The following is a 13,597-nucleotide window of genomic DNA, read 5'->3' as shown; positions in this document are numbered from 1 at the left end:
TTTTTATCGTTATTGTATTGTGAATCTCTTGTAATCATTATTCTACATTTCTGTCTCTTAAATTTGTCTTGCTTGCCCCTTTATTATTTATTTCTGTTATTATTGTACTGCTGTAGACTGCCTAAGCCTCACAAAAAGCATTTCAATGTACATTGTCACTGACACTTGTATATATGACAAATGAACTTGAAACAGAAAAATATGTAGAGCATGGTTAAAAAAATAAAGGTTTAAGCCATGGCCTCAGCACGAGTGTATTATGTAGCTGAGAAAACCTGCTTGGAAACTGCCTTCTGTTCTGAAGTGCTTGTTTGTGTTTGGATGAGTCGGTCATTTCATAGACACGCCCCTTCACTCCGTCTCAACCTCAGTCTCAAGTCAGCAAGCGCCCAGCCAGGTAATGCGAGCAAAACAAACAAAAAAAAAGCTCACTCTGTGCTTTGAAAAAAACTTCACAAAAGAAACAGAGTAAAACCAGAATAAACACTGGCAGTGCTTTTCTAAGAGGGAGCGATTTTTTTTTTTTTTTTTGTGAAGGGGATAAAACTAGACACAGAATTAGCGACGCCGTTCACGGACAGGTACGTAAAGACAATCAGTATAAAGGTTTAGTTTTTTTTTAAATTATAAAAAAAAGGATGCTGACTATACTCAAACAACCTCATAAATAATTCTGCATGTTTATAGAGTTGTAACTTTCGAGCTTTCAAGCAGCTGAATGGCCTATCATTCAGCTAATAATGTATTAACTATTGGAGCTTAGCGGTCATAAGAATTTATTGTATATAAAAAAATGGACAGCGCTCATGAACTGTCTCATAAATCATTATGAGACAACTTCTGCCTGTATATAGAGTTTTAACTTGCCTTTCAAGCAGCTGAATGGCTTATATTTTAGCTAGCAATGCAGTCATTATGCGCTGAATTTGCCTGTTTATAGTGTTATAACTTGGCTTTGATGCATGCCTGATGACAGATCATGACAGTATTTGCTAATTTTACCACTGCAGGTTCTGGGGGCGGAGTTTTGTTTGCATGGGTGCGAATGGGGAGTGTTTTGGTGGCACAAGGGGGACTTACACAATATTAGGCAGGTGGTGTTAATGTTATGGCCGATCGGTATATGTTGTATACTGTATTTTTTTCATTCCTAATCGTAATCTGAATCTTAACTTTAACTTTACAAAAATTATTGTACTTTAACAGTTTTGAAAATTAGAGCACGTTTTTTTTTTTTTTTTTTTTAAAAGAGGTTTTCAAGGTTTTCTAGTTTTCCACCTCTAGTTTTCCAGGCATTTCGATCTAACACCACACAGACACACACACACACACACACACACACACACACACACACACACACACACACACACACACACACACACATGCCCCTAGAGCTCCTCCAGCTACAGTATCTTCACTTTCACTTCACCACTTACACTGTTAGTAACATCAATTAAGCGTAACGCCAAGCCTTTTTCTTCTACAAATCTACCATCTCATATCTGGAAAGTTAAAAATAAAAGCAAATTTGGAAACTTTTATTAAAATATTTAGAAGTGCTTTGGTGCAAAAGAAAATCTGAATAACCTGTTTGATGTTTTAATTTGGCAGTGTCTTTACTGGCCTAATCACAACAGAATGATGACGGCTTGCTATCAAATCACAGGATTCTACATGATGAAATGAGCGCAAACTCAGTTTTAAAAATAGTTTTTCAGTGACCTAATAAAGCCAAAACAGCCCACCTGTTCTTACTGTAAGAGGATAAACTGCCAAACAAATCTGGAAACCTTCCCAAAACTTAACACAAGAAAAATTCAATAGAATAATAGAAAAAAATCCCATACAAGTCTGAAATGTTTCCAAAGTGTCGAATTTCCCGTAAAAGCCCCATGTCTCTTTTCCCAATAAGGCCGGCGTTGTGCTGAGTCACTGTGGGAAGTCCCAGAGCTTTAAACAGCCAACGGCAACAACAACATGCAGATGTGCTCACACATGCTCAGCACCGAAGCATGCAAAGCCGGAGAGCAGCGTGGCATTCATATCGCACGGCTGTGAGAGAGTTCAGCCTGCCGACTTTCCTAAACACTTCTTTGACCTTTGAAAGGTGTCTAGTTGCGCAACACTTTGGTCAATCAGGTGTAATCAAATCTTCAGTTCGACAGCAAAAATTCCTCACTGGGGCAGGGCTGCTTTTGTTAGCTCGGACTGGGGAAAGGAAGAAGCAGCACGAAGTTTGATTACAGAGTATTTGCTTAGGCATTATATACAGAGAGCTGCTTTCATGTTCACTACAGCATTAACTGTTAAACACACAAACATGGGGCAAAGAAGAAAAAAGCTAAAATCTCCATGTTTAAATATCATTTACCTAGAAAACACTACCTTGGTTTCCTTGAGCCTGATAATCAATAATTGACATGTCAAACAGTGTAAATATGTTTTTTAAAAATAGCCTTCACAAAGATGACACCACTGCTAAAAAGCCTAGCTTTACCACTAAAAACCTTGAAAAAACAATTTTTCCAAGCAAAAGAAAGAAAATGGTAACGCAAAAGTCTAACTTAATAATAAGCAACTCCTCAATTTTTTACTGACCAAAGAGACTACCATCCTGTCCACAATCCAAGTCTCATGACTTCACAGGTCAAAGTTCCCCTAGGTTAATTCGGTGGGAAATCAAAGTAACTGCTACCATAACTAATGCGTCTTTCACATCCCACGTCCTTTCCCCTTCAGTGAATTACTGTTTCAGCTGGATTAATTTTATTAGCGATTAGAAAAGCGCTCGCTCTATTGATGGGAGATCGCAAGCATGAAGCATGAACGATGCCACAGCTATGCGTGACCAGGAGTCCAAAATAGCAAAATTAGCGATGCTCTCTGTAGGATCCCCCGTCAGTCAGAGCGACACTAACCAATCGTAGGCGTCTGCGAGCTCATGTTTGCGGAAGAGGGCAGAAAGCGTTTTCCTACAAGTGTTTAGCTGTCCAGTGACACAGCATGAGCAGCAGTGTGAAAAAGATGTGGTGGGTGTCTTCATGTGTTTCAGACAGAGGAGAGAGCTAGTTAGAGGGCAGGAACTGGCAAATGACCAAACTGGGAGAAACTGAGGTAAAATTCCTCAAAAAAAAAAAAAAAGATTTATATATAAACACACAGAATGTCCTACAATATTTTCAGCAATGACTGAACTGGCAGCACTGTTACTAGCTAGAAAAGCTTGACTAATATACTACTTTAAAAATTCATTATATTTAATTTTTTTGCATTTGACAGTCTTTTTTTTTAAATCTACATTTATTTACAAGTAAAGCCCAACGGTGGTTCTGTGGCAGTCATGCGACAGGATCTCACAACCTTCTAGTCACCTTCAGTGTCTGCCTACATCCCTCTGCAATGCATGTGTTATAGCGTGTACTGAACTCACCTGACTGTAATGGGCTGACTCTTGAGCTGATAAAAGGTGTCTGAATCAGACGTGAGGATGCCGTCCACCTCGATGTCAGCGACGATTCCTGACTCGGGTAAAAGTGGTTCCACGCTGATGAGAGAAAGAGAAGAAGAAGAAAAAAAAAAAAAACAGAACAGCACATTAACTCAAGAAATATTTCCCAACACTGGGCAAACCTACATAGAGACGATTCTTCAGGGAAAGTCTGCTCGGGTGAACCTATAGGTCATTGGGCCAGTAGATCATGAAGCCAGACTCGAGGATTAGTGAGCTAGTTTGCGCTTGATTTATAGCAGCTTTCATTGGGGGTGAACAAAGTTACTTTGGCTTGGGCCCAAGACTGAACCAGTTCGCTCACTAACGGATGAATCCTGCTTTGCAGAATGCTGCCAGAACTCATAAGCATTTCTTTTAAAAAAGAGGGGATAAGACAACCTGATTAGACCAGTACCAGAGATGTTTATGTGAATCCATGGCTACATTTACACTGTGGGCCTGGATACACAATTCACAATAATATTTTGAAACAGATCAGATTTTTCTGTCAGGCCTGTTTAAATACAAAAAAACCTGACCCATGTTTACATTGTTCCTTTGCTGTAATGTGTTTTTACCAGTAGCACCACTGTGGTTGTAGAAAGGATAAGCGATTCTGCTGATTTCGTTGGTCTTCAGCCTCTTTGTATTTTACCTTAACGATTTTCACTTTACGCTGGCACTGGAGCCAAGATCGACTGAATCCTTGCTCTGCCATGGTCCCAAAAATGTCCTTGTAGTGTGAGGAAATGTCCTCACAATTTTTACATGATTATATCCGTCTACAAATAAATAAGACAATTTATTTCACCTGGATTCTACTGACCATGCTTCATGATTCACAAGTCACTTACACACCAAATTACTGAAGATTTGGCCTAGGCTACGGCATAACAATGACTTCAAAATGAAGTCCAGGACAGGAAAATCAAATACAAATGTTTAAATGAGAGACATATGACCAGATATCAAATATTTCTGAGTTGGATATCCAGATCACACATATCCGATCTGAGCTGTTTACTCATATACAGCAATATCCAATGTTTCAGAAGACAGCAAAAGAAAATCAGTTGGCAGTGAAAATGCAGCCAAGGACTTGATCCCCATCCATGCATTTCAAGCTTTTAATGCAGATCACATCATTACTGAGACTTGAATCTGGGAAATCAGTGCAAACACGCAGTGCATGTGAAACCGAGAACTCCGAGTAAGAACCACCGAGACAGAGGAAGGGATGTTTTGATGCTCTCAACATTGCTGACATGCTGAACATTTTTTTACACAAGAGCTGCTAACCACATTTAAAATAGAACTAAAAAACACATGCTGGAAGAGATCAACTAATACTGAAACTTTCAAGCACGGCCACAAAAAAAACTGTAGATTAATATAAAAAGTGAGAGTACAGTAAGAAAAAAAAGAACACTTTAGCATGAACCGGTGTTTACTCAGTCTGTGCAGAATGCTTCGAGTACACTACATTACACTCTGTTATAGGAGAAGGACACAATGTCTGCGTGATCGTCTACATCAGTGATTTTCACAGAGGCATCCGTGAAACATAGCCAGGGTGTTTAGGGACAGCGGTGAAAATCACATTTATTCTAGGGCTCTCAGTTATTTTAGCTATTTGCCTGGTCACTTGAATGGAATGGGTTTAATACAAACATCTATCTAAAACAAGCAGGCTTATAAAGAATACCGGCCTGGGCCTAATGTGTTCACTCAGTAGAAGGTTCAGGAATAAAAAGATCTTTGGTTCTAATAAATGCACAGGATATTACTGTACATATTTCAGAGATGTTTATGAAATAAATCTGTACTAATGCAGTTGATGGAATCTATTTTACAGTTAAAGAGGTTACAGAATGTTTGAGAACCCCTCATCTACACCACCGTGACAGTAATTTACATGATCATTTATATTTCTGTAATATTACACAATCATCTACATTTCTATTACATCAGTTTACACAAGCATCAACATTTCTATGATTAGTTTACACGATCAGCTACATTTCTATAGTATTAGTTTACAAGTTTATTAGCATACAAGGTTATATTACTTTACACAATCATCTACATTTCTATTATATTTGTTTACAAGATCACCTAGATTTCTATTATATTTGTTTACACAATTATCTATATTTATTTTATATTAGTTTACACGATCCTCTACATTTCTGTAATATTAGTTTACAAGTATATTTACTATACAAGTTTATATTACTTTACACAATCATCTACATTTCTATTATATTAGTTTATACGATCATCTAAGTTTCTGTGATATTTTGGATGCTCATCTTCATTTCTATAATATTAGTTTACATAATCATTTCTCATAATCATTAATCTATACTTCTGTAACATTAGTTTCTACAATCATTTACTTTTCTGTAACATTAGTTCACATGATCTTCTACATTTGTGTAATATTAGTTCACCATCGTCTATCGTCACACGTCTGTAGTGTTAGTTGTGAGTGAAAGACACACGTCTGTAGTGTTAGTTGTGAGTAAATGAGACACACGTCTGTAGTGTTAGTTGTGAGTGAAAGACACACGTCTGTAGTGTTAGTTGTGAGTAAATGAGACACACGTCTGTAGTGTTAGTTGTGAGTAAATGACACACACGTCTGTAGTGTTAGTTGTGAGTGAAAGACACACGTCTGTAGTGTTAGTTGTGAGTAAATGAGACACACGTCTGTAGTGTTAGTTGTGAGTAAATGAGACACACGTCTGTAGTGTTAGTTGTGAGTAAATGCCACACACACGTCTGTAGTGTTAGTTGAGCGTAAATGCCCCACACACACACGTCTGTAGTGTTAGTTGTGAGTAAACGCCACACACACGTCTGTAGTGTTAGTTGTGAGTAAATGACACACACGTCTGTAGTGTTAGTTGTGAGTAAATGCCACACACACGTCTGTAGTGTTAGTTGTGAGTAAATGCCACACACGTCTGTAGTGTTAGTTGAGAGTAAATCACACACACACGTCTGTAGTGTTAGTTGTGAGTAAATGACACACATGTCTGTAGTGTTAGTTGTGAGAAAATGCCACACACACGTCTGTAGTGTTAGTTGTGAGTAAATGCCACACACACGTCTGTAGTGTTAGTTGTGAGTAAATGCCACACACACGTCTGTAGTGTTAGTTGTGAGTAAATGCCACACACACGTCTGTAGTGTTAGTTGAGAGTAAATGACACACACACACACGTCTGTAGTGTTAGTTGTGAGTAAATGCCACACACACGTCTGTAGTGTTAGTTGAGAGTAAATGACACACACACACACGTCTGTAGTGTTAGTTGTGAGTAAATCACACACACACGTCTGTAGTGTTAGTTGTGAGTAAATGACACACACACACACGTCTGTAGTGTTAGTTGTGAGTAAACGCCACACACACGTCTGTAGTGTTAGTTGTGAGTAAACGCCACACACACGTCTGTAGTGTTAGTTGTAAGTAAATGACACACACGTCTGTAGTGTTAGTTGTAAGTAAATCACACACACGTCTGTAGTGTTAGTTGTGAATAAATGCGACACACACACGTCTGTAGTGTTAGTTGAGAGTAAATGACACACACACACACGTCTGTAGTGTTAGCTGTGAGTAAATGACACACACAAGTCTGTAGTGTTAGTTGTGAGTAAATGCCACACACACGTCTGTAGTGTTAGTTGAGAGTAAATGACACACACACACGTCTGTAGTGTTAGTTGAGAGTAAATGACACACACACACGTCTGTAGTGTTAGTTGAGAGTAAATGACACACACACACGTCTGTAGTGTTAGTTGTGAGTAAATCACACACACGTCTGTAGTGTTAGTTGTGAGTAAATCACACACACGTCTGTAGTGTTAGTTGAGAGTAAATGACACACACACGTCTGTAGTGTTAGTTGAGAGTAAATGACACACACACACACGTCTGTAGTGTTAGTTGTGAGTAAATGACACACACGTCTGTAGTGTTAGTTGAGAGTAAATGACACACACACGTCTGTAGTGTTAGTTGAGAGTAAATGACACACACACGTCTGTAGTGTTAGTTGAGAGTAAATGACACACACACACGTCTGTAGTGTTAGTTGAGAGTAAATGACACACACACGTCTGTAGTGTTAGTTGAGAGTAAATGACACACACACACGTCTGTAGTGTTAGTTGAGAGTAAATGACACACACACACGTCTGTAGTGTTAGTTGAGAGTAAATGACACACACACGTCTGTAGTGTTAGTTGAGAGTAAATGACACACACACGTCTGAGACCTGCAGCATGTAAACAAACCCCGGAGCAAGCTGTCAGAGCGGCCAGGCTGGATCTCCACACACACACACACACACACACACACACACACACACAAGCCCAGCTCGCTTTTACTGTTTACACAAGTGTGCTGTCTGTCTAAACTACCCCACTTCCCCGTGCCGTGTAATCTGCGGTGAAACTCGTCAGCAGCAGTGTAACACTCCGGAGGAGACGGTGTGTGAGACGGTGTGTGAGACGGTGTGCCTGCGCCTGTCCCTGCGCCTGTCCCTGCCCGTGCTGTGGCCATGTTGTGCCGTAACGTTACCCACATTAACGCTCCGGCGCGCTAACCACATCAGACGAACCGGCGCAGGAGGACATCTCACAAACTCGCTCCGCTCAGCAGCAGTCTGAAAGCTCCCCACACCAAGATAAATCCTCGCGAACCAGGAAATCGTTCGAGTTGCGCACTACGAAACAAATATAGTTTCTAAAATTAGGAAGCGAGACTTAATGTGGTGAACCGCCAGAGGGCGCCATCGCGCCGCTTCAGCCAAACGGAACCGTTTCCTACGCAGACGCAAAAAAGCCCCCGCCCCCTGAGATGGGATTGGCTGCCGGAATCCAGCCTCCTCGCTGCTATTGGCTAAGCTGTCACGCAGTGTCATGATCCGCATCCCGGTGATTGGACAGTTCCACAAGTCAATCATAGTGTTAGCGTGTCCAAGAGGCGGAGTGTGCAGGAATATAAAGGGAAAAAAATAAAGTGAAATAAAAATGAAAATAAAATAAACAGAAATAAAATAGAAAAAAATAAAACAAAGAATAAAAAAGGGGGGAAAATGAAGAAGCAGTGAGACCAGGTGAAATTGGGACTACAAATGTTAATAAATATTTCTAAATAAAAATGAAAATATAAATGAAAATAAAATAGAAATGAACATAAATGAAATAAAACAAGTAAAATAACATAAAACATTTTAAGAAGATTTGAGACCAGGTGAGAGTGAGACTACAAATATTTATATATATTAAAAAAAAAAAAAAGAAAGAAAGAAAGACATTTTTAACCTCAAATGTATTTATACCTCATACCACGGATCTGTTGAATTCTCAAATCTGATTGGTCAGGAGGTGTTGATTAATTGTCAATAACAGCAGCTTTGACATTATCGTTTCTATAGTAACAATTTACACAGGGACCTGTATAGCAGACGCTTCACATAAAATGATTAAAAAGCGTGTTATTGTCGATATGGAGAAGTTTACGCCATTTACGGAAGGAGTACAAATGTAACTTCGTAACAATCAAAGGTGAAGTTGTTCCTCTGGGTTTCCCAACACGGAAAAGTCTTCAGTAGAGAGGAATTTCTGCTATGCGGCTTCTCGATAACATGCATTTGTTTTTTTGCCTTACTAACGCACAGAGTGAGTGAGAAATGAGAGATTGCTGCTGCTATAACGTAAGTGATAACAGGAGATGGCTTGTTTTGTGGATGTTCTACAACATCTACGCCATGTCATTTTTTTAATAAATAATAAAAAAAAAAGATATAGTGTTTAAGTAAAACACTTCAGAACATGCTGTTATTGTAAAATAATTAACGTCATGGTGGGAACAGTAACTCCCGCTTTGTGTCACGGCTCATCACACAGACCCGTCACTGATTATTTTCCTATAACAGCACATTCCCAAGTGTTTTACTCCTCACTTATTAGGCCAGGGTTATGAAAGTACTGCTGACACCTGCGAGATCACAGAAAAGTGTACTGTGGTGTAACGTTATCTGATATTATACAGCTGTATCACTCAGCTCTAATCATTTCTATAACAATTACAGCTCAGAGGTTCATCTCTGTCATCATCATGCAGAGGAAGTCAGAAACAAGGAACTTTCTGACAGATATATATGCTGCCTGATTTCTTAACATGAGCACGAGGCAAAGACGATTTCTGTTCAGTTATCTTTTATGCGGACAGAACATTGACAAAGGTATTCCTTCAGGCATGCGATTCCCTGCACTCAGCAAAGCTTCACCCTAAGCAGTAAAACAGCACAGGCAGCTCTGCTGAGTCATTTCCTCGCAGATGTAAGCTCAGGATGAAGGCTGGAAAACAGCCGTAACATGGCTCTCTTCTTTTCTAGGAAAATGCACAAGTTTTTATTTCAACAAGTGTGATGGTTTTAATTATTAAACTGTCTGCATTGTGACTTTTCTTCAAAGCACCGCAGCACAACAGTCACAGAAGGACAGCACATTGTGTATCAGTGTTTTTTTGGTTTTTTTTTTTAATGAAAAGAAAATGGTTTTAACATCAAACAGATTCATTAGAGACGGGATTGTGAGATTGTCTCTCAGACTTTTAACATTTCAGTGTCTATGTCTGGAAAAAACAAAGTAAAAAGAAATTAACTTTGGCTCCTCATGCTCATTTGAGTGCAAGACTTAATGATCTATGGTAATTAAAAGGCCACAACCAGAAAGCCACTGTACCAACCAAAGCCAAGCTGTGGCTGGCTTTTGCATTTATTAAACAGACTCAGCGGTTAAAGGTCCTGGGTTAGTGACTGAAAGACCTTTAACCCACATCTGGTGCTGTAAAACGTCTGATCCTGCAGTCTGGCCTCAATGTCATAGCCAACTATAAAACTAAAATGGATCTCAAAATCAGATAGTTGACAAATTCAAGGAAAAAGTGGTGTCTCTATTACACTGTTGGGGGCATTTATTTATTTTCCCTGCATATCTTTTATCCACTCGTTCCCTTAGACAGAAGAGTCACTGCAAATCATTACAGTTCTTCTGAGTGATTACCTTTATCCTATGATGAAATGTTTCTACTCGGATGGGCGTGGTCTCTTCCATGATGACCCCGCCCCCACCCACACAGCACGAGGACTCACTGAATGGTTTTATGAGGATGAATTATGTAACTCATATGCTATGGCCTTCACACTCACCAGATGTGTTAGTGCTCTTTATCACCATCAAAATCCCAACTGAGGGAATTTTTTTTTTTTTTTTTTTTTTTTTTTTGGAAGAATGGCATTCTTCTTTCCAGTACAGTTTCAGAAACTTGTAGAATCGACGCAAAACCACATTAAAGCTGTTTTCGTTGTCCCTCAGCTTACTAAGACACTTTGTGTTGGTTTTTCCTTTAATTCGTCTCCCGTCTTTATATGGACCTGAATCTTTTTACTCAATGATTCAATTTTTTAAATTTCTGTAGCCTTCACAGTATGATTTTGTATGCATGATATATTTTTCCCCTCACATGATGCAAGAGGTTTAATGTATTTACAATGTATTTATCCTGACTTTTTATCTATTCTCGATATTTTATAGTTTCTGTCTTGTCTTCCCTAAACTGATATTTAGGTACTTTTATGAACTTTGTAAGCATTTTCCCAGTGAAATATAAAAAAGAGTAGTCACTCTGGTCCCAAGTGCTTTAAACATTAGATATGCACTTCACAGTTTTTCCATTTCACGATAATGATCTGATTAGTTTATTACCTGATGATGTAACCGATGTGACTCATGAGAGTTGTAAAACATCAGAGGTGTGATGGAGCCTGGATTTTAAGATGTGTTCACATGCAAGATGTGTGTCAAGCGAGTCAAAAAAAAAAAAAAAAAAAAAAAACACGTCAGTGGATCAGATAAGAAAATATGACAATTCTGAACTGATTCCAATCCAGTATTGAGTTGGTTAAGCCCTATTACACATGCTTAGCCCTTTGTGTACTTAAAATCACTTTTAATAAGGGGGTTTTCATTTCGTTAAACTTCTATCTCCCTTCTTTTTATTTACACTTTCATTTTCCCAGCACATGTTATCCATTTTAACTGTTTTCTCCAAATCTCATCAACTGTCTGCAGAAGTGCAGTATATAAATAAAGGATTTAACAGATTTACCATGACAAGCATGACCATGTGAAAAAACCTTATTAATGTTTATCCACATGGATGAGTAAACAACTCTTGAATGGAATCAGGTCGAGGCTAAAATTAGGTGAATAATTGAAAGATTTACCACCCAGGGTTTGTTGGCTAAGCGAGCGCTGAACATAAACGGTCTTTGTGGTCGGTTATTTTCCCCATCTATATGCCCTTAGATCCGGCACAAACAAGGTCCTTGTCCTCAGGATCATTATGCGAGTCGGAGTGAAAGCTTTGACCGAGCCTCTCTCAGCACTCCGGTTGCGAGAGTCACAAAAACCCACTTCCTTTTTCCTGTAAATGCTGAGAGCTTAGTCTGCAGTCTGTTGGATGATTTATCTATCAAAGTGTCACACTATAGACATAAAAAAACCACCACATTGGTGCTGAGAGCAGCAAAGTGTTAGTCAGATGAGAGAATGTGACAAGCAGCAGCTGTAATCAACAACTAGGTCAAACAGCACGTTTATGCATTTAGAGGTGCTAAAAGATCAGAAACCTCAGACAAGACGCACACAGACAAACCTGAACTCATTTAGTTGCAATAGTTGTTTCACTCTCAGTGCGAACCCTGGCACTTGTTGAGCCGTGATGCAAGCACAACTAGTTTCAAGCTTTAACACTTCGAATGATGGATTCCTTTCTGTCGCCACACCGTCTTTATCTACTGCCACAAATCTTTAGCTCATTACTGAGGAAAAGCAAGTATCAAGCCATAACAGGCTCATTGATCACCCAGGCCCAAGCTCACAATCAACCTTTATTAACATTTATATCGTTGTTATAGTTATTAAGTTATTCTAATTGTTGAATTCTTGAATCTGATTGGTCAGAAGGTGTCTGACTGTAGTGCTGCTGCAACCCAAATCACAAGTTTATATTAATGCGCTCGTTCTATTACGTTATCTGAATGTTGCAGCGTCAGCACTTTGTGACAGTCAGTAAGATTTCCACCACCGGAAAGTCTTCAGGACAGAGAAGTTTGTGCTTTGCGGTTTCTTGGTAACATAACAAGCTGCTTTTTTGGCATTATTAACTTCACGTGAGAGAAAGCGAGGCTGATGAGGGGATGACTCTTGATAGCTGCTATGACGTAAGTGGCAACAGGAACTAACTTGCTTTGCGAACATTCAATGACATTTAATGTAATTATAAATGGATTAAAGTATGATGTGTTGCTCATTATTAAAAAATTACAAACTGCAATCGCTGGCAATTTCCTTTGGGATAAGAGCGATAAAACAAATCAGATCATGCTTTTTTCTGGACTTCGGTGCAGTAACATCACACCACGTCATCGCTGATTGTTTTCCTGTAACAGCACGTCCCCCACTGTGTCTTATTTCTTAGCTATAGTTCTAATCCTAACTGAAATTCGCTTCAATTGAAATTTTACACAAACCTCAAAAACAGATCTAACCGCAAATGAATTAGCACTTTTTTTTTTCGTTTTAGTAATGTTAATAAATGTTTAGAATGTACATTTTAACACGGTGCAAGTGGTCGAAAGTTCAGGAAGAAGAATCTAAAGGCTGCAATCAATCAATTGATCAATCAATCAATCAATTAATCAGTAAACAAACATGATGGACATATCTATCTAAATGTACCACATATCTGAATTGGCTTGAGTTACAGATTCATAAAAATATTTTACAGGATTTAATATCCTTACAATGCAAAAAAACAAAAAAAAAACAAAACCAAGGCTATGTGTAAGAGGTATTTACTAGTCAGTCTCAATTCCTATCACCCATCTCTTGGGTAATATGTGCAATATCTGGCATGCAGTGCACATTTCACTGATTTGTTCCACATTTCAGATGTTATGTTTGTTGTTGTCATGCATGAGAAAGTCTCCAGGAGGAACAGGAGTCTGCACAGCAAA

At 38.8% G+C, this 13,597-nt stretch overlaps 1 protein-coding gene across 3 annotated transcripts in view; it reads right to left on the bottom strand.

The window, feature by feature from the left end:
* Positions 1-13,597, bottom strand: part of tfe3a (transcription factor binding to IGHM enhancer 3a) — a 33,439-nt gene that overhangs the window by 19,180 nt on the left and 662 nt on the right. For 2 of the 3 annotated variants that reach the window (XM_026928195.3, XM_026928196.3), the window contains exon 2: positions 3,431-3,544. In XM_026928195.3, the coding sequence (XP_026783996.3) occupies positions 3,431-3,544 (114 nt within the window). Of the gene's footprint in view, positions 1-3,430; positions 3,545-8,092; positions 8,563-13,597 lie in introns of those variants that run through there. The other variant, XM_053235924.1, reaches the window with a different exon arrangement.

Source organism: Pangasianodon hypophthalmus, chromosome 8, assembly GCF_027358585.1.
Source record: "Pangasianodon hypophthalmus isolate fPanHyp1 chromosome 8, fPanHyp1.pri, whole genome shotgun sequence".
NCBI classification, from domain to species: Eukaryota; Metazoa; Chordata; class Actinopteri; order Siluriformes; family Pangasiidae; genus Pangasianodon; species Pangasianodon hypophthalmus.
This window is presented reverse-complemented; position numbering and strand designations above follow the sequence as displayed.